Genomic DNA, 22,458 nt, shown 5'->3' on the forward strand with positions numbered 1-22,458 from the left:
GGAAAGTTTCCATGACAAAGAGGATCCGCGGACACCAAATCTAAACTATATGGATAAAAGTCTAAAAAAAAAAAAGGCTTCACCACACATCTTAAAATGTAGCCTCTGCCAACTATTTGTCAGGCAGCTACAGGCGGGAGAGCTAAAAGGGGCTGTAAGGGTGGGCCAACCACTAATTCACAAGTACTCAAAGACTCAAGTTCCAATGACTCACGGGTACTTGAAGACTCCAGTGACTCTTGGTACTTGACAAAGACTGACGGTTTACTGACTCACCGGTTCTCGACAATGACCGGATTTTCACTGACTCACGGGTAGTCAACAAAACTTTGACTCACAAATGCTCGACAAAGACTGGAGGTATACTGACTCACAGGTCCTCACTGAAGCCTCGAATTTCACAGACTCACGGGTGCTCGACAAAGACTCAAGCGTTACTGACTCACGGGTACTTAAAGACTCAAGTTTCACTGACTCACAGGTGCTCGATGAAGGCTGGAGTTTAGAGGTGGGCGATAGAAGTTTGATGATGTCGTTTTTCTTTAGCAATTAGGCTACCCTAGCATGATGTTTAAATGCAATGTTAGCACTTTAGTGCTCACATAGCTATGCTAGCGCTGGACTATAGAGGCGCGTTTTTCTAAAACTCTTGCCTGGATTCCAAAAAAACACGAGACTTGTGAGGTACGCTTGCAGCGACAGTTCTAGTTTGGACAATTAGTGCGATTTTAGTGTTTTATTTAACTACAACGTATGCGGCAGGCTTCCCTACACATCTTAAAATAAAGCTCTGCCAACTACAGATGTGGGAGCTGTAAGCATCACATCGCTACGCCAGTGTTGCTAACGTCCTCCTGTCCCACTCCTTAATGTCACTTCATCCGACCTTGAGGATCTTCTGCTGCAGGCTGTCGATGCCCAGCGCCCCCTTGCTGAAGTCCAGCCCCACGCCGATGTGTCCCGCGCCGTCCACCACGTCCAGGTTGGACTCGGAGCCGCCGCGCCGCATGGGCACGGGGATGCTGAGGACATCGCAGCCGCTGCGCTCCGCCTGAGGGCATGACGCAGAAATAATAGAAGTCTGAAATATGCAAGTAACAGCTAACAATATTAGTACAGCATAGCATAGCTCGTAGCTGGAATAAGCTCTGCTGCAAAGCGAAGTAAGCGTCCACATGAAAGTTTGCATCACCGTGCTGCGGCAAAATGACGACCCCCACCCCCCACATTCGGGGAAATGAGCTGGGCTGTTAACACGTTGGAGTAAGTGGTCGCCTCATTAATCAGAGAGAGATAAACATTTGAGAGCCCTAGGAAGAAGAAGCCATTTTAGTAAATGAGTGCTCACATTTAAAGGCCGACATTTAAATTCAAAGCACGTTGAGTTGGGAAAACTCTAACTAAACCTCAAACACCCAAAATATTCCGGTAGCACAGGGTATGCTAGATGATACGCCGACGGTCATTGTCACTACAGTAATGCCTCATTTATCGCATTCCTTATACAGTATATAAATGCAATATTTTCATAGTTAGAGCACAGAAAACCTGTTTATGACCTTCTACATACACTTTTTAACATGATTTCATCTAGACATGAAATAACACCCCTATAGTCACCTTTACTCTCCTATTAGCCAATATAGTAGACATAAGAGAAAATAAGACATAGAAAACCTTCTAAATACAGTTTTTAACATTATTAGAGTTCTCTAGACATGAAATAACACCCTTATAGTCACCTTTACTCTCCTATTAGCCAATATAGTAGACATAATAAGAGAAAATAAGACATAGAAAACCTGTTTACCAACTTATAAATATGTTTTTTAACATTACTACTACTGCTACTACTACTACTACTACGACTACAACTACGACGACTACTACTGCTATGACGACAACTATGACGAAAACTACTACGACTATGAAGAAGACTACTACGACTGCTACTACTGCTATTACTAGAGTTATTGTGGCCATTGGCCATGTCATTTTCCACCAACATGACCCAAGGCTGAAGAGGTTAATTAGGAAAAAGGGGAGAGGACACATTAAGGTGAAATACTGAGTCAGAGCCCCCAGGTGGAATCCCATCGACCCACGCACAGACACAGTTGGAGGGATTAAGGGGGATTTTACGTTTTAACATAGGGTAGATGGGTATCAACACTGAACATAAACAGTAGTAACCAGAGTGAAAAACTAAAGTAGATACATTATGGGTGCTAAATGAAGTTTCCACAGGATTGCAATTTATTGACGGTGCCACAATGAGAAACGCTGAAAAACTGGACAAAGCTCATATTTTTGTGTTTTTTTTACCCACCCGTGAAGGCACCGTTTAAGCACCGACACAGGAAATCTTTGTTTACTCCTTCCAATGCGGTGGTGTGACTTTTTAGCAGGTCGCTGTGCTGCCGTTTCTGTTGCAAGGCTGAAACTGCCAGAAAGAATCAATACCACAAGAGTCCCATGAGAATTGAGGATGGTTACAGAGTTAAAATCAATACTGAAATGTTGGCAATACACGGATCCACCACACCATGCAGCCGCGCTGACGTGGGAGCATGAAATGGTTTTACACACATGGCGTTGCTACTTGACCCGCTTCACACGCCTGCACGCATCTTTAGATTTTGGAAAAAAATAATAATAGTGATCAAAAATGCTGTAATCCCCTCCCCTCTTCTCTCTCCTTGTAATCTGACAGTTTAATCTCTCAAAGATTACCCAGCAAGCCTCGCCCCCCCCCCAACAGAGGGGCCGGGAATGCTGAGGAGGAAGTGAGTTGTTGGGGGGGGGGGATCTCAAAAATGTAAACAGGAACACACTTCTACTACTTCCTGTTAGTGTGACTTTGTATTGTATTTGTACTTTATTAATCCCACAGCAGGGAAATTGACTTGTTACAGCAGCAGCAAGATACGCAAGTAAAGAATACATATTGACTACAACATGGTTCAGGTGGTGCAGGTGTTGTAGAGCCTGACAGAAGCAATTTTTTTTCTTTTTTTTCTTTGCAACAATACGTTCTGTTTCGGGACTAAAACCCATTTGAAATTGATAATCCATGTTATGAAAGAAAATATGTTTCAACCCCCAAAGTCAAAGACTGGAAAATCAAGTTGAATTTTACACAAAAATGTAGTTAAACATTCTTACAACAAAATATCTAACATAAATCTAATATCTATATTTAAATATTTTTGTTTTTATTTTAAAAGATATTTAGCATAATTTTGGGCAACGTCGCTATTTTTAATTAATATTAATTTATATAGTTATACTAATTATACTACTACTAATCATTTATAATTGAATAATAATTAACTTAATGTAAAAATAATAAACATTTTCAAGAGTTTTTTGATTTTTGTGCGACTTCTCCATTTTATTTTATTTTTATTATTATTAAAAAATTCTATAAAAGAAATGCCCTGGTTTCTCATCATTAAAAAATGTATGAGTGAAAATTGGGTGACGTCTCTATTATTCATTAACAAATGGAATGGAAAATAATATACCATCCCTGCAAAACCAGATGATAAAAGGTTCCCAAGCGTTTTAGTAAGATTTTGCACAAAACCATGCAGTTTAGTTGCAGAAAAAGACATATTTCGTGGTTCTTATTTCTAGTCATCAATAAATGTTATGAAAAACTTTCTCCGGGTACTCCGGTTTCCTCCCACATTCCAAAAACATGCAGGTGAGGTTAATTGGAGACTCTAAATTGTCCATAGGTATGAATGTGAGTGTGAATGCTTGTTTGTCTATATGTGCCCTGTGAGATTATATATATATACATATATATACACACACACACACACACACACACACACACACGTACAGTGGTGTGTATTAAAGGGAGAAAAACCATCCAAAGCTACATGGTCCTGTGTGAAAAAGTGATTTCCCCCTAAAGCTAATAACTGGTTGGCCCCCCCTTAGCAGCAACAACTGCAATCAAGCGTTTGTGATAACTTGCAATGAGTCTCTTCCAGCGCTGGGGAGGAATTTAGCAGAATTGTTGTCATTCAGCCACATTGGAGGCTTTTCCTTTTGAAGGTCATGCCACAGCATCTCAATAGGATTCAGGTCAGGACTTGGACTAGACCACTCCAAAGTCTTCATCCATTCAGAGGTGGACTTGCTGGTGTGTTTTGGATCATTGTCCTGCTGCAGAACCCAAGTTGCTTTCAGCTTGAGGTCACCAAAATTCTCCTTCAGCACAATTCATGCTTCCATTTATCACAGCAAGTCTTCCAGGTCCTGAAGACCATCACACTACCACCACCACATTTTACTGTTGCTATGAGGTTCTTTTTCTGAAATGCGGCGTTACTTTTACACCAGATGTATTGGGACACACACCTTCCAAAAAGTTTAACTTTTGTCTCGTCAGACCACAGAGTATTTTCCCAAAGGTCTTGGGGATCATGAAGATGTTTTTTGGCAAAACTGAGTCTTGGAACTCTGCCATGCAGGCCGTTTTTGCCCAGTGTTTTTCTTATGGTGGAGTCATCAACTCTGACCTTAACTGAGGCAAGTGAGGCCTGCACTTCTTTGGATGTTGTTGTGGGGTCTTTTGTGACCTCTCGGATAAGTCTTGGGTCATTTTGGCCAGCCGACCACTCCTGGGAAGGTTCACCACTGTTCCACGTTTTGTCCATTTGTGGATAATGGCTCTCACTGTGGTTAGCTGGCGTCCCAAAGCTTTAGAAATGGCTTTATAACCTTTTCCACACTGATTGATCTCAATTCATCTCAGTTATGTTTTCACGTGCAATCACTTTTTCCACACAGGGACATGTAGGTTTGGATTTTTTTTTCCCCTTTAATAATAAAAAGTTTCATTTAAAAACTGCATTTTGTATTCAGTTGTGTTGTCATTAACTAATATTTACATTTGTTTGATGATCTGAAACATTTAAGTGTGACACACATGCACAAAATAAGAAATCAGGAAGGAGGCAAACACTGTCGCACCGCTGTATATCGCATATTTGTAGAAAAACAGACATATTTTGCACTTATTTTTTCTCATCATCAACCAATGTTATGAAAAAGAATACGTTCTAACCCACAAACTCAAAGGAAAAGTGGAATTTTGCACAAAAATGTACAATTTATTGGTAGTACCAAAAAAATGGTATATTGGGTGACATCTTTATTATTTATGAAGAAACAATAATGTGCTCAAGCCCCAAAGCAGGAAGATAAAAGAGTTGTTTGTGATTTTGCACAATAATGTTCTCTTTATTAGTACAAAAAATGGATGTACTTTGGGTGGCATCTCTATTTTTATGAACAAATACTATGAAAAATAATATGCTCCAAAGCCCAAACTGGAAGATGTCAGTTCTCAGGGGTTTTAGCACGATTTTGCACAAAGATTTTCCATTTATTACTAGAAAAATGGCATATTTTGTAATGAGCCAGTTTGTCATCATCAAAGAATGTTATGAAAGGGACTATGTCCTAACCTCCGACCACAAAGATAAAGCTTCTCAGGAAGATATGGTGACATTTTGCAGTTTATTCATGCAAAAGTGGCGTATTTTGGGTGAAATGCATACTATTATTCCTGGTATCGTCACAGTACTTTTGCTCAAAGAGCATCCATGATAATAACAAGGATGGTGCAGCGCTGAACATGGAGTAGGTACTTCACCTTCTTGATGTAATTCACTGCACAACTGCATCTAGGACGGAAGCACCAACGAGATGGAGTGTTTTCCGAACACATGATCGCAACTCAAATGAAATAGTGGCTTGTGCATTCTGTTCCGTTGCTGGCGTTTGACAGATTTAAACATCACATTGAGGCCACTTGGAGACAAAAGCTGCTGCCTGACGACACGTGCTTGACACGGTGGAACACTGGCACTGAATCAGCTAATGTGTGTGTGTGTGTGTGTGTGTGTGTGTGTGTGTGTGAGAGAGAGAGAGAGAGAGAGAGAGAGAGAGAGATTTTAATGGGCTGTGTATTTGTGCCTGACTTAATCCACGCCGTGTTACTCACACCCCCTCTGCTGGGGTGTGTGTGTGTGTGTGTGTGTGTGTCTACTTACGCCACGTTAGCCTGCTAATCCAGACCAGGCCAGGGGGCATCGAACCTGCGCACCTGTCCTACGTGTCACACTGCAGCAGCCCCCCCACCCCTTCTCAGCCCCCATAAGAAAACGAAGTTTGAGCATCACGTGTTTACGTAGGGTGTCAGTGTGACGAACACACTGCGCTGGTTGCCTTGGCAACGCGGATGAATGAAAAAAAAAAAAAAACGAAGCTCCGAGCAGTCGCGTATCCAACGGCATCAGTCAGGACCATCGCAACACATTTGGTACCCAAACCGTGTGATGATCTGTGTGTGTGTGTGTGTGTGTGTGTGTGTAACATGACACATGCCTTTTAAGGAGCTTTAAAACCCACATTTGATCCACACGCACACACGCACACACAAGCTATCAAGTGTCTTCCCGCAGCAACAAATAAAGCAGCTTTCACACATTTAGCTGACTTCCTACATAATAATGCATTATTTGTATTTATGTAATAACTAAATAAGTAGTAATTCCAATAAACGCATGTAATAAAGTTACATTTGTCATAAAATAAAAATGGTATTGGAAAAGTAATAAATATATTTAATAATTGTAAAAAAATTGTAATAAAATTTTACATATATAATATCAATAAAAAGATATTACAATTCATATTACACAAATGATAAAATTCATATCTTACATTTCAAAAAGTATTTATTTTTATAATATTAAAAATTCTTTAATAAAAAAAAAATTATTTACTTTTTCCAAACAAACACACAAGGTGACTTCCGACATCATAATGGATGATTTGTATTTATTTAATGAATAGCTAGAATTGTAATAAATAAACACATGGAATTTAAAAATTGCAATAAAACAAAAAAAAAAACCTGTAATAAATGACTTTTGTATTAACGCCATAGAATAGTAAAAATCTAATTGTAAAAATTAAAATAAAAAATATGTATTTATATTATACTTTAAATTCTTCAGTTAAAAAATGTACATAAAATGTATCATATTAGCATTTGATGAATATAATAATGGATTAGATGTTATAGTGCTTTTCAAGGCGTCCAGAGCGCTTCACAATTCATTCACTCCCCAGTCACACACTGGTGCTGGTTAACTACATCTGTAGACACAGCTGCCCTGGGGTACCACCAAGCATTCATTCGCATTCATACACCAAAACTGGAGATTTTGAGAATAAAGTTGTTAATTTATGAGGAAAAAAAAAGTCATACTAAAATGGAGCACAGTTCCTCAGGAATGAAGGAAACTTTCCTCGTGCTTCAGGCAAGCTTTTATTTATAATGTGGCAGGTAAACAGAGCAGATGAGCACAAACAGATTAGCATGGCTAGCCCTGCTCACTTCCACCTTCCTTAAATGAATGAAGTCGTAAATTTACAAGAAAAAAAAGTTGGTTTATGAGAAAAAAGTCGCAGATTTAGGAGAATAAAGTCGTTCATAGCTGTCTCAGTTTTTTCTCCTAAATGTACGACTTAACTCTCATACATTTACAACTTTCTCGTAATGAGTTTTTTCTCGTAAATTTAAGACTAGTCGTAAATGTACAACTTTATTCTGGAAATCTCCGATTATTTTAGTACTCCATCGTAACAGGCATTGCCTGAGACAGCTATGAAAAGAGCCATGGGCAAAAGGTAATATTACAACATTTTTTTCTTGTAAATGTACTACTTTTTTCCTCGTAAATTTACAACTTTATACTCTTCAACGTACGACTTCATTCTAGTAAATGTGCGACTTTGTTCTTGTAAATTTACGACTTTATTCTCGAAATCTCATTTCAATACTCCGTCATAACAAGCAACAGCTATGAAAAGGGAGGGACTTATGTAAATTTACGACTTTACTCTCGTAAACGTCAGATTGTTTTTTTCCCCGATGTGGCCCTAATACTCGGTCGCAGAAAGTCTTAAAAATTCCAAGGATTTTCTGGGTTTAAAAGCGTGGATTTCCAAGTAATCTGATAAGAGTTCATTTTAAAAATCTGTTGCCTACACAAAGAAACACAATTCTAACACATTTTTTCCATGTTTACCACAGAAAACATCTCCAAAAGTGGAACTGCATCAGGTGCACAGCGCAAAAACAAACCAAAATCCAGCAAATTGCATGCAAAGACTTTGTATAATTACATAGTGGCATAATAACGATGCATGTTTAGTGGAAAGGAATACAAAGTGGCTGGAGGCAAAATCAGGAAGCCCAAACCGGCATTACACATCACACACGCGCACACACATGTCCAAGGATTATGTAAACACACACACACGAGCAAACAAACGTTTAAAAGAGCTTCAGTATTGATGTCCTGATAAGAAGCCATGAGCAAATCCATTTCCATCTGTGCTCACACACACACACACACACACAGGGACACATAGAGCCAGCTATCACATCCACTAATGACCATAATTGCTTCAAATGTCAGACAGAACCTCTGGCTTCCAAAATGTAATGAAGTATTCAGCGTGAGCGGCAGCAGGAACAAGGTTCGGGCTCCAGGATTTTGCAGAGATGCTCTTTACGGCCTCCGGGAGGACCGGAAAGATGCCCCACGCCCCCAGCAGCAAGTTAACAAGTACGTACAAGCTGGACAGAGAAGATGCTCGGTCTGCACCGTCAGCACCTGAGTGTTCCTCACGTCATGTCAACAAGAAGGCAAGAAGAAAAAGCAGCAGCATCCCCAGAGGAGCTCATCAAGATGACAACAATCTAATTGGAAGCCTAACACACCACTGAGGCAAACCTCTCTGGGGAACCAGGGGATAATATGGACCACCGTGCAAGACTTGAATATACATCTTTGAACTATTCTTTTTTTTCTTGGCTCTCCTCGTAAACGTGACCTTTAAAAGGGTTATTTTTAAAGGACATATTGCAAAAACACCGGTCAAAGATCCTGTATGTGACAGGAGCTCTCTGACGTTTGTAAGGCTCTACTGCAAAAACACACATCAAACATCCTCTATATGACAGCAGAGCTGTGGTGTCAGGACCAGCATTAGGAAAATATGTAAAAAAACAAAAAAAACAAAACAACAACATCCAGTCCATATGTATGACAAACTATTTGAGTCACCACCTGACTGGACCAACCTGTTCTCTCCACTGCTTTGCCTGCATGCTCGCTCGCGGCACAAACATCACATAAAAGTTCATCTGGTATTTGAAGCTGCAACATATACACACACGCACACACACAGTCAGGGTCAGGAAATAACATATGTGCGCGGAGGGACTCTCCACCAAACTTCACTTAAAAAAACACCCATTTTGAAGTAGCCCTCATAAAGGACAGCAACATGCACCCCCATCCAGAAAAGTGCTTGTAGAATATATTTGAGGGGAATTCACAGATTCCGGCAGTATGCGTGTAGGATCAGATGCACCAAAAACATGCTTCTTGGCTCGGCGGTATCTGACGTGCAATTGTTCCGCACAGTCCAGGAAAGAGTCGTTTTCTTACTGGAGTCTGGCATGGTGATGCAAGCGCGTGGCGGCATGTAGACAGATGTTTGTGGTTACACAAAGTGTTGCCTAGCACAGTATTGTCTATAGTCCTGACGACGACATACCACACAATGCTTCTTTAATAGCCTTCTGAGCGCCTCGGACGTCACGTGACGATACGTTCACCTGACAACGTGGCATATTATTAGGAACACCGATCATACGTTTGCCATTTAACGTGTTTTTTGTGTAATATAATCAACGATAGTAGCTTTCATTACCCAATTCATAACAGTAGACATGTTTACCATATTAACGATGGTGTGAATGTAGCCCGACTTCTGGTAAACTTTTGGCCGCAGCAGCGCCACCAGATCCCGGCATAGTCTCGGATTCTCCGGGCGGCTCCTAAGTCTCCTCGCCTCTGGTAGAAACTTGTCCGTTAAGTGCTACAAAAACCTCATCCGGTGAGCGTTCGTGAGCACTGAAACAACGAAAAAACAAAATGCACACTGACGCCAGCGGAGATGGAAGGGCTTGATCACCCGACCAGCCCGCCACGATCGTCAGTTGGACTCTCCGCGGCGCCTCTCGAGCTGCTGGAACTCGGCGGAAGGCTAAGCACCGCCCTCTCCGTGTCATAAGAAGGGAGGTGTGGCTATTAATATCAAATACACCCGTCATACGCTATATCAGTCTATTCAAATTACGACCTGCAGGCCAATCCATCTATTCATGACATCACAACGGCCTGAGAGGTCAGTTCAAAACTTGGGCGTGACAAACATGTTTGAAGCACATTTCTCCAAACTGAACAGCTCCTGTCATTTAGAGGATCTTTGCCATTTTTAAAAGAACATACTGCCAATAAATGCAAGTGAAAGTGCTCGTGTCACGTAGAGGATCTTTGATGACTGTTTTTGCAGTTGGTCCTTAAAAACAGCAGCGCACTCCTGTCACATGCAGGATCTATGACGGCTGTTTTCGGAGTACAGTAGATCTTTAAAAACAGCAGAGCTGTTGCCATATACAAGATCTTTGACAGGCATTTTTTTGCAGTTGGTCCCTAAAAACAGTAGAGTGATCCTGTCACGCAGAGGATCTTTGATGACTGTTGGTCCTTAAAAACAGCAGAGCTTTTGTCATATATGGACGATCTTTGACGATCATTTTTTTTGCAGCAGGTCCTTAACGAACATTGAGGATCTTTGTTTTTGCAGTAGGTACTTCAAAACTGAAGAGCACTCCTGTCATACAGAGAATCTTTGACAAGCATTTTTTGGTATTATGTCCTTAAAAACAGCAGAGCTCTCCTGTCATATAAAGGATCTTTGACGACTGTTTTTGGAATAGGTCCTTAAGAACAGCAGAGCTCTTGTCATTCAGAAGGTCTTTGACTACTATTTTCTTCCGCAGGTCCATAACATCAGAGCGCTCCTGTCATATACAGGATCTTTGGCTAAGCTTTTTGCTGCAGTTAAAAACCAAAACAAAACAGCAAAGCACTCCTGTCACAGAGAGGATCTTGGACTAGCATCTCTTTTGCATACGTCCTTAAAAACAGCAGAATGCTCCTGTCATATAGACAATCTTTGATTTTAAAAAGAGCAGATATTTGGACTACCATTTTTTGCAGCAGGGCCTTGACAACTGGAGAGTGCTCCTGTCATATTGAGGATCTTTGACTGGTTTTGCAGTAGGTATGGTACTTAAAAACAGCAGAGCACTCCTGTCGTATAGATGATCTCTGAATAGGATTTTTTTTGCTGTACATAAAAAAAATGTCTTCAGCAGCAGCAGTCATTTAGAGGATCTTTGACCTGCATTTTTTAGCATTAGGTACTTAAAAACAGCAGAACTCTCCTGTCGTATAGACGATCTTTGACTAGGATTTTTGCATTTTACATTACATACAAAATAAGAATATTAGTGAAGGGGGGGGGGGCGTGTCCCAGGTCTTTATAACAAGTGAACGGCGGCGGCGACGGAGGTTTTGTGTCATGAATGATTTACAGTGCAAGGCAATCATAAAAACCAATTACTCTGCTAAAAAAGCACTTTTAATCCTTGGTGTTGTCTGAAACGTAGGAAAATGTAGACGTTGAACCCTGCTAGCGCGCTTTTATGCGAGCAGCCAGAGAATGATTGCAACGTGACGACTCCTCGCACACATTTCACAAGAGAAATCAAGTACAAGGACGGAAAATCATCCCCAGCCCAGCACCTGGTGCGAGCACACCCTAAACCACGTGTGTGCCGAGCGCTGACAGGCGAGACCCCCACGGGGCTTCGACTTGATCGGGCCTTGAGCCGTCATTAAAGTGGAACTCCCTCCCGAGCGGCCTGATGAAAGCGCGCCGTTCCGTCCTCTGTGATCAATACTAATAACCTCACACACTTCCACTCCATTTCATTTCATTTCAGCCACGTATCGATTCCTACTAGCCACACTCCTCCACACACACAATGAAGGGGGGGGCAGTTCAATGTGACGTATAATTAGGACGCCAGGATTGATGGAAATGAACACATGAAGCAGGAGTGTACAAACCTTCTTCCCCCGAGGAGCGAAGACAAATGTAAGAATGTGGTGCATTCAATGTCGTTTAGAGATGAAACTCTACTCACTAATCCCTCCGTTATCAACGTTAACTGGTTCCAGACTCCACGCCGATAAGTGAATTTCCACCAAGTAGGATTCCCTTTTCATAAATGGTAGTTAGAGCTAACATGTTTAGAAATGTCTAAATAGGTATTTTTTTTAACATGATTAGAGCCCTCTAGACATGAAATAACACCCCTATAGTCACCTTTACACTCCTATTACCCAATATAGTAGACATAATAACAGGAAATATAAGACATAATATAGACTCACATGTCAGCATTGGGTTAGTTCCTTGTTGTGCTTGTACTTCCTGTTTCTGTACGGTACTTCCTGGGGTGGCTATTGAATGTCACATGACACCTAGTGAGCAGTGTAGGATACTACATATCATCACAACGTCTTTGAATGGGTCTTCTGAATGCCTTATATTTGTGTTTTACTTCATTTAGCTGTTGCTTATGCTTCAAAATGCCTATTTTAGGGGGGGAAAATAGCAACATTTGCTTAAATGTGTATGTTTTTCGAGCAATTATAAAAATAAAAAAAAGAGTTGCGGGCCACAAAAGAGATGCTGGCACGTCAGGGTCCACATGTCTGATTCCCCACAAGACAGCATTGTTCTCCTCAGTGTTTGTCTCCTGTACGCACTTCCTGCCTCACTTCCTGTCTCCGTCTTTGATCCTGAGGGTCTGACATGCTAGAAAGTTGCTTAGGCCAGCATGAGGATGGAATGTTTTTTTTTTTTTTTTTTGGGGGGGGGGGGGGGGGGGGGGTGATATGGAAGCATCCTAGAGTGTTTTGGGGAAGATCTGAATGCTTCAGGGGACTGGGACGCCCCACTTTAACCATTTTAATGACCTCCTCCAGGGAAGACATGATGTTATCATGCCTTCTTCTTTGCTGCTTCATTTCTCCGCAAACGGCGTGTATCTAAGATCTATGTTAGCGCCGTTCAGCCTTGCCGGAGGTCCACCGACGTCGCTGCTTCCCAGCTGTCACGAGATTCCGATTCCCAGCCTCGCGGGAGTCAAAGGTGGGAGGAAATGAAACTTTGTTTGCGCCTGCGATGCAGATTAGACTCTCTTGTTCAACGAGACCATCGCTCATGTTGCTCGGTGACAGTGGAAATAACCAGCCTTTAAAATATGCATGAGCGCCCGCTGAGCCGCCAGCTAATCTAATCGGACCGCCATTGTCGTCTATAAACAGGAAGCTGCTGCGGCACACATGATATGCGCTCCCCCACAGGGCTGTAATCTATTTGTGGTGGCGGTCTGCGTGGCATTATAGTCTAATTTGCCTAACTGGCCGTGTGCGTGTGCGTGCTAGCGCCAAATCCGGTGCAATCTGAGAAGGTCTGTATCTCCTGCATGGGGGTTGTGGGCCACAGATGATACTGATGATACTGACTCACCAGCAGATGAGAAAATATGCTGACGTGCACGTAAACACAAACACACGGGGTCTCTCAGCTACTGTATATTAAGCCAGCTACAGTTAGCACAAGTGCACTAATGCTGGTTATTATGCTTGCTAACATTAGGCTAAAGTGGTGGTAAAAACCAAGATATTAAGTGGACATTAAAAAAACACCTGTGTGCTTCTGAGGTCTCTTTGGAGCTACATTAAGCTAGCTAATGTTAGCATGTTGGCTTTTAACTGCGCCAACATCAAATGCCACATGATGCAACCATAAGTTGGCAAAAAGAAAACTCAACTATTTCTATTTGTGCAGTATGAACTGAGCTATGGAGCTCTGTGTGCTTTTGAGGTCTCTTTGCAGCTATTTTAAGCTAGCTACAGTTAGAACAAGCGCGCTAAAGTTGGCTATTATGCATGCCAACATTAAAACCAACGTGGTGGCCAACACTAAAACATTAAGCTGGTGTTTAAAAAACACAAGATGCAAGAAAAAGTAAACAATCTCAAGCTGTGCTTTTGAGGCCTCTTGTTAACCTCTTGTGCTAACCTCTTGCTAGGTTAGCACAATTACATTTGTCTACTGATCTATGTAGCTAACTAGGTATATGTTCTTTTGAGGCATCTTTGAAGTTATGTTACACTAGCTACTGTATGTTAGCACCAGCTAGCTCCTGTGTATGTCAACATTTACGTTTTTGAAGCTATGTTAAGCTAGCTACACTTACCACAAGCACGCTAATGCTGGCTATTACGCATGCTAGCATTAAAACCAAATGTGGTGGCAAACATTAAGCCATGAAGTTGATGTTTTAAAAATACTAAAAGCAAGAAAAAGTAAAAGATCTCCATCTAGCTGTGCTTTTGAGGCGGCTATGTTAAGCTAGGTAGTTAGTGCAAGCTTGCTAACATTGACTATCATGCATGCTAACTTTAAAATCAACATGGTGGCAAACACTAAGCCATTATGTTGATGTTTTAAAAACACAGAAAGCAAGAAAAAGTAGAAGGTCTCTATCTAGTGGTGCTTTTGAGACCTCTGTGAAGCTATGTTAAGGTAGCTAAATTAGCACAATTCCATTGTCTATTAATCCACTATATACATGGAGCTATCTAGCTAGTAGTAGCATTTTTTCGAGTCTAAATCATTTTTGCAGCGCTTTCCTCCTCAAAAAAAACAAATTCAAATTAAGACAAGAAGCCCCCCCCCAGAGTTTATCCCCCCGCCCCAGTGCTGATAATAGGATCTCTTCATGCAGGACCACCTCTTTTGTTACAGCCTGGCAGGGGAACTCAATCAATGGAGCGCTTGAATAGACGCTCCAAGGTTTTGTTGGCTTCTCTGGCGGTAAATTTAAGCTGACTGGAGGTGAAACTCCACGCCGAACAGATGCAGTGCTGTCACGGGGAATCACACGCACACAAAAACCCTGAGCAGATTTTACTGCCACGGAACCGTCATTGTGACACTTATGGAGCAGATGGACCAGAGTTACAGCCCTACTGAGTCCTATTCAAAGCTACGCTAAACTAGCTAGAGATGGCATGTTTGTATATTTGGCACGCTAACATCGAAGATCATACGACACAGATATGAACTGACATTTTTAAACGCACAAAAAGGAAAAGTTAATCTACTCATTTGTGCTTTTGAGTCCTATTCAGTCCTCCGTGAATCACCAACTTACCGTGGTGGAGGGGTTTGTGTGCCCGAGTGATCCTAGGAGCTATGTTGTCTGGGGCTATATGCCCCTCGGAGGGTCTCCCAAGGCAAACAGGTCCTAGAGCGCCTGGAGGGCCCGGCCGCGCACAGCCCGACCAAGCCACATGCAAACTCCCCCCGTAGACCCACTACCTGCGGGAGCAAGCATAAGGGTCTGGTGCATTGTGCTTTGGGTGGCGGTCAAGGGCAGGCGCCTGGGCAACCTGGTCTTCGGCGGCCAAATCTGGTTCTTGGTACATGGAATGTCACTTCTCTGGTGGGGAACGAGCCCGAACTTGTGAGAGAGGTTGAGACATTCTGACTAGATATAGTTGGACTCACCTTGACCGACAGTTTGGGTTCTGGAACCATTCCTCGAGAGGGGCTGAACCTTGTTCTACTCTGGAGTTGCTGCATGGGAGAGGCGGCGAGCTGGTGCGGGCTTATAAATAGCCCCCCGGCTCGGTGCCTCTGTGTTGGAGTCATCCCCGGTTAATGAGAGGGTCATTTCCCTATGCCTTCAGTTTGGGGAGAGGGTCCTGACTGTCGTTTGTGCGTGCGCACCGAACGGCAGTTCAGAGACATCAGCCTTCTTGGAGTCCAAAAGAGGGTTGCTGGAGAGAACCCCAACTGGTGACTCTGTCGTTTTGCTGGGAGACTTCAACGCCCATGTGGGCAATGACAGTGTGACCTGGAGGGGCGTGATTGTGAGGAACGGCCTCCCCGATCTGAACCCGTGCGGTGTGATGTTGTTGGACGTCTGTGCGAACCTCAGTTTGTCCATCACAAACACCATGTTCAAACATAAAGATGTCCGTAAGTGCACATGGCACCAGGACACCCTAGGCCGCAGGTCTATGATCGACTTTGTAGTCGTATCATGAGACCTGCATCCGCATGTTCTGGACACACGGGTGAAGACAGGCACTGAGCTGTCAACTGGTCACCACCTAAGCGGGATTAGATGACAGGGGAGGATGCCGGACAGTCCTGGGAGACCCAAACGTGTAGTGAGGGTGTGCTGGGAACGTTTGGCAGAGTCTTCAACTCTCACCTCCGGCAGAGCTTTGCCTGCATCCCGGGGGAGGACAAGGATAGTGAGTCCGAATGGGCTCTGTTCCGTGCCTTCATTGCTGAGGCAGTCGATCGGAGCTGCGGCCGCAAGGTGGTCGGTGCCAGTCGTGGCGGCAAGCCTCGAACCCGATGGTGGACACCGGAGGTCAGGGCTGCCGTCAAGCTGAAGAAGGAGTCCTATCGAGCATGGATGGCTTGTGGGACTCCTGAAGCAGCTGATAGGTACCGGCAGGCCAAGCGGCTTTGGCGGTGGTCGAGGTAAAAAGTGTGAGGAGTTCGGTGAGGCCATGGAGCACGACTTTCGGTCGGCCACGAAGAGGTGCTGGCAAACAGTCCCGCGCCTCAGAAAGGGGAAGCAGTGCCCGGTCCACACTGTTTATGTTGGGACGGAGGCCTGCTGACCTCGACTGAGAATATAGTCGGACGGAGGGAGGAATACTTTGGGGCCCTTCTCAATCCCACTGACATACCTTCCATAGAGGAAGCAGAGTCTCAGGACACAAACGCGGACAGTTCCATCACCGTGGCTGAGGTATCTGGGGTAGTCAAAATGCTCCGGGAGTGGACGAGTTTCGCCCTGAATTCCTCAAGGCTCTGGATGTTGAGGGACTGTCTTGGCTGTCTCGGCATTGCGTGGAAGTCAGGAACAGTACCTCTGGATTGGCAGACCGGGGCTGGTGGTTCCCCTTCTCAAGAAGGGTGAGCGGAGGGTGTGTTCCAACCATAGGGGGATCGAACTCCTCAGCCTCCCTGGGAAAGTCTATTCCCGGGTGCTGGAGAGAAGCGTACGACCGTTAGTCGAACCTCGGCTACAGGAGGTGCAATGTGGTTTAGACTTAGAAAAGGCATTCGACAGTGTCCCTCGCGGTGTCCTGTGGGGGGTGCTCTGGGAGTATGGGATTGGTGGCGCTCTACTAGTTCCATTACAACCGGAGCAGGAGCCTGGTTGGCATTGCCAGCAGTAAGTCAAGCCTGTTTCCGGTGAACGTTGGCCTCTGCCAAGGCTGCCCTTTGTCACCAATTCTGTTCATAACTTTAATGGACAGAATTTCTAGGCGCAGCCAAGGTGTCGAGGGAGTCCAGTTCGGGGGCCTTAGGATCTCATCTCTGCTATTTGCAGACGATGTGGTCCTGATGGCCTCATCGGGCTGTACCCTTCAGCTTTTACTGGGACGGTTTACATCTGAGTGTGAAGCTTCTGGGATGAGACTCAGCACCTCCAAATCTGAGGCCATGGTTCATGGAAAAGGGTGGATTGCTCCCTCCGGGTTTGGAATGAGGTCCTGCCCCAGGTGGAGGAGTTCAAGTATCTCGGGGTCTTGCTCACGAGTGAGGGAGGTTGGAGCGTGAGGTCGATAGACGGATCGACGCAGCGTCTGCGGTAATGCGGTCGGTGTACGGGACCGTCGTGGTGAAGAGAGAGCTGAGCCGGAAGGTAAAGCTCTCAATTTACCGTTCGATCTATGTTCCCACCCTCACCTATGGTCACCAGCTTTGGGTCGTGACCAAAAGAACAAGATCGCGGATGAGTTTCCTTCGTAGGGTAGCTGGACTCACCCTAAGAGATAGGGTGAGGAGCGCTGTCGTCCGGGAAAAGCTCAGCGTAGAGCCGCTGCTCCTTCACATGGAGAGGAGCCAGTTGTGGTGGTTCGGGCATCTAGGTGAGGTGCTCCGGGCAGCCGGGAGAAGGCCCCGGGGAAGACCTAGGACACCGTGGAGGGATTATGTCTTACAGCTGGGCTGGGAACGCCTTGGTGTCCTCCGGGTGGAGGTGGAGGAGGTGGCCAGGGGCTGGGAAGTATGGGCTTCCCTACAGAGACTGCTGCCCCCGTGACTCGGATAAGCGGAGGAAAATGGATGGATGGATGGATGGATGGAATCCTATTGAAAACTACGTAGAACTAGCTAGTGTCAGCATGTTGGATATTAAGTACATTAACATCAAAGTTCATATGATGCAGATATTACGTTTTTAAAAGCACAATAAAGGAGAATTTAAGCTCTCTAATTGTGCTTTTGAGTCCTATTCGAAGCCATGTTAACTAGCTAAAGGTAGCATGTTTGGTATTAGGCATGCTAACATCGAAGGCCATATGATGTTGACATAAATTGATGTTATTAAAAGCACAAAAAGGAGAAGATGTTGGGTGCTATTTAAAGCTGTTAACCAAGCTAAAGTTAGCATGTTGGTTACATATGATGCAGACATAAGTTGGCATTTTTTAAAACACAAAAAGGAGAACCTAAGCTATCCATTTGTGCTATTGAGTCCCATTTGAAGCTACGTTAAGCTAGCCAAAGTTAGAATGTTGGATATTAATGCATCAAAGACCATACGATGCAGATATAATTTGAAGTTTTTAAAACCACAAGCTATCAATTTGTGCTTTTGAGCCCTGCTCGAAGCTACAGTTAGCACAAGCGCCTTCATGTTGGCTTTTAAGCATGCTAACATTAAAAACAGTGTGGTAGCGAAGAATCAAGATGGACAGTAGCTGCACACCTCATACATGCGCCGACATGTCAGAAAGGAAAAATGGAAGGTAAATGTTTTCACCTTTACCCAGATCTGCACCAAAATCTAACACAAACAACTCTCCTAAAATGTCCCTGAGAGGCTGTTTGGAATAAATATTTCAGCTGTTCATGTTTTAAAAGACTGTGTGGGCGTCTTTTATGTGTCGGCTGGCCACCCGCTAACACACACACACACACACACACGCACAGCGCTGCTGACATTTCAGAGCCTTTGTCTTCCTCAGAGTGGTTTGAAGTCTCATCTGAGGCGTCACTTTGTGTCGTTTTAGGGCTAAAGGACAGCAGCGGGGACGCGTGGGCACGCAAGGACGAGGCCGCCAGCGAGCTCAAACATCTCGAACATGTATCAGTGTGCATGTGTGCATGTGTGCGTGTGTGCGTGGCCGCTGGCTCAAAGTCCGCTTCATGGCTAACGAATGTGTCTGGGAAATATGCTAATGAGCGCCACTGGAGGTCAACTTGTGACAGTACACGGCTGTTAGCCTGTTAGCTTAGCCTCAACCTTCAAAGCACGTGGTTGTAATTGGATTTTCTTCCCCGTCTGGTTTCCACGGTGATAAATTGAGTGCGGCGTGCGTAATGAAGACGAGCGTGGGCAATTACAAGCTGGGGCCTGCGGAAGCGACTCCTGCCAAATTGACTTTGCGACTATTTGGGGTTATCATCATCGTCATCGAAGCAGTTTATTAGGCATGTGGGCGGGGCTAATCAGCAGCAACTCAACCTTGGCGAGGGCTCTGTTTGTTGTCGGCTTGATTAGTTGTTGCACTGCTTCCGACGGGGGAGGGGTTTGCATAATGAGTTGAAAATTAACTTTCTACTGTCGCTTCATTTTGTTGTTTTTCGAAAAATGTCACAAACAAGACGGAGCCGCCTATGACGGCTTTGAGAATTGGGAGGGGCCCACGGCAGCACCCGCTTTCATGTCAGTCTCCAAATTACAAATGGATTTGTCGTGAGAAAGAGTCATCAAGAAGGTAGGGTGTCAGTACTAACCATTAACATGTTAGCACTTTAGTCGTTTCGATAGGAATAAACTTACATAGACATTTAGAGCTATCATCCAAGTGCTTGCAAGCTAACAGCATATTAACATTTTGCCATTTTTAAAACGATATAAACTTCAATAAACACTTAGGGCTATCATGCTAGGTGTTAACAGCTAGCATGTTAGTCATTCTGATAGGAATAAACTTCCATACACACTTGGCACTATGATGCTAGATGCTAACACAATGTTAACATTTTAGCCATTTTGATAGGCAAACTTCCATAAACAGCGCTATCATGGTAGGTGCTCGCAAACTAACAGCCAGCATGTTAACATTAGCTTGTTAACCATTTTAAAAAGGTATGAACTTACATAATACTTAGTGCTATCGGTGCTAACATGTTAACAGTTGACATGTTAACATTTTAGCCATTTTGACAAACAAACTTCCACAGACAGTGCCATCATGCTAGGTGAGCATGCTGTTATATTAGCATTTTTAGCCATTTTCATAGATATAAATGTACATAGACACTTAGCTCTATCATGCTAAGTGCTAGCATGCTATCAGCTAGCATGTTACCATTGTTAGGATGTTAGCCATTAAAAAAAAAAGAAAAAAAAAAAAAAAAAGGTATGAACTTACATAGATACTTCCAGTCATATGTTATCATACTAGGTGCTATCAGGCTAACAGTTAGCATATTCACATTTTCTTCCATTTTTATAGGTCGAAACTTACATAGACACTTAGCACTATCTTGCAAGGTGTGAGTATGCTAACAGCTAGCATATTACCACTGCTAGCATGTTAGCATTTTAACCATTTAAAAAAAAAGTTATAAACTTACATAGATAGTGCTATAATGCTGGGTGCCAACATGCCAACAGTTAGCATATTGGCATTTTCAGCCGCTTTTATAGGTAGAAACTTACATAAACACTTAGCACTGTCCTGCTCGGTGTTAGCATGCTGACTGTTAGCATTTTTTGCCATTTTCATAGATAAAAATGAACATAAACACTTCACGCTATCGTGTTAGGTGTTAGCATGTTAAGTTACGACACAGATGCCAACTTGGCAACACTGATCCCTTCTTGCTACATTTTATTATCTGGCAGACCAGATGCATCATAATGTGTTTATGAGCGAGGGCTAAGAGGTAGCGCCAAATTCATTTGTGCCGGTCCAAGTTTACCGGTGGAGGGCCGCAAATGAATGTATGAGGAACACTGTGTTGGCATACAGCTCATGTTGAAATGACAAGAAGAAGGAGAAACATTGGGGTCTCGTGTTTCCTTGTTAGTCGGTGGCCGAAGTCTCCACAGGAAAACAGGAAGTGGTCCATTAAAGCAGAGGAGTCACACAACAATAATGTTTTTGTTTTTTTGCTGGTGCGCCCCCACGACGACACACGTAATCACGTGGTTTTGAAAGCTCCAAAGTGCACGCAGGAAGCTGGGCAGATAGCGACACACGCTAGCAAGGAGTAAGGTGTGCCCGCCTGCGCTTGCACATTCTTGCAGCGTTACACAAGCAACCAAAAGGTCGACAGTGAGCGTCGCACAAACGTGGTGAAACTTGCCCGACATAATTTGTTTCAACACGAGGCGAAACAACACCACAAAAACACACGTCTTGGCTTTTTGCAGGCTGAAAGGTGAAAGGTCACAGCAACAACAACGAGGAGGAGAGCATGTGCCCCAGGTGAGGTCATGTGACTTTTACAGGCGCCAACGCGACAGCCAAACGTGGCAAAGAGGAAAACACCACTACCTCGGTGACGTAGATGAGCGGCAACGCGCTGAAGTTCTTCCTCATCGAGAGGCCTCCCGCTGCCATGCGACGCTCTTATTGTGAAATGCGCAGCTTCCTGTGCACGCGCTCACTCCGGTCAGTCCGTCAGTGAGTGAGTGTCGCCCCAGCTGACGTGCGCACCCGTCTTTCTGTACAGCCGCACCGCCTTATAAGGCGCCAGACGGAATCCTTCTGATCCCCATCGGCCGCCCTCCACTGGCCCGGCAACAACACGTCACCACGGCAACCGCTGCTCCGAACCAAGGATGGATGCATGAGTGCGTGTGTGTGTGTGTGTGTGTGTGTCTGAGGGTGCTTGGAATTCTTGAAAACACTTGAATTGTCCTTTTCACGGTTGGAAAAGTGCTTGAATTTCACATTAAGGGCCTTGAAGTACTTTAAAAGATTTATTCAACGCTACTGATTTTGTAATGTGCCATCTCCCGAAAATAATAATAACTGTCAATTTTTAAATGAATTAATTTCTATACATTTTTAAACAATCATACAATAATGACATAATTTATAGAGCATCCTATATCATTATAATAAATAAAATATATTAAATATGCATTTTACCTTTAAATTACCAGCTTTTTGCTCGCCATTAAAAGTCTTTCCAAGCGGGTGCCTTATTGTGTGTGGAAACACACAAGAAGTGGACAGAACTGGGACATATCCATGGTTTTTACAGCGCAGCGCTCAGGATGAGAGGGCAGCCCTCCCCCCAAAAAACCAAAACCAAACAACAAATACAACAAAAGACCCAAGGCAATGACCGCGACCCATTAAA

At 43.7% G+C, this 22,458-nt stretch overlaps 1 protein-coding gene across 4 annotated transcripts in view; it reads right to left on the minus strand.

Annotated features, from left to right (window-relative positions):
* Window positions 1-22,458, minus strand: part of LOC129177201 (transmembrane and coiled-coil domain protein 3-like) — a 28,504-nt gene that overhangs the window by 3,925 nt on the left and 2,121 nt on the right. For 3 of the 4 annotated variants that reach the window (XM_054768057.1, XM_054768058.1, XM_054768060.1), the window contains one exon: window positions 887-1,051. In XM_054768057.1, coding sequence (XP_054624032.1) covers window positions 887-1,051 — 165 coding nt within the window. Of the gene's footprint in view, window positions 1-886; window positions 1,052-9,843; window positions 10,233-22,458 lie in introns of those variants that run through there. The other variant, XM_054768059.1, reaches the window with a different exon arrangement.

The sequence above is a fragment of the Dunckerocampus dactyliophorus genome, chromosome 2 (assembly GCF_027744805.1).
Source record: "Dunckerocampus dactyliophorus isolate RoL2022-P2 chromosome 2, RoL_Ddac_1.1, whole genome shotgun sequence".
Lineage (NCBI taxonomy): Eukaryota > Metazoa > Chordata > Actinopteri > Syngnathiformes > Syngnathidae > Dunckerocampus > Dunckerocampus dactyliophorus.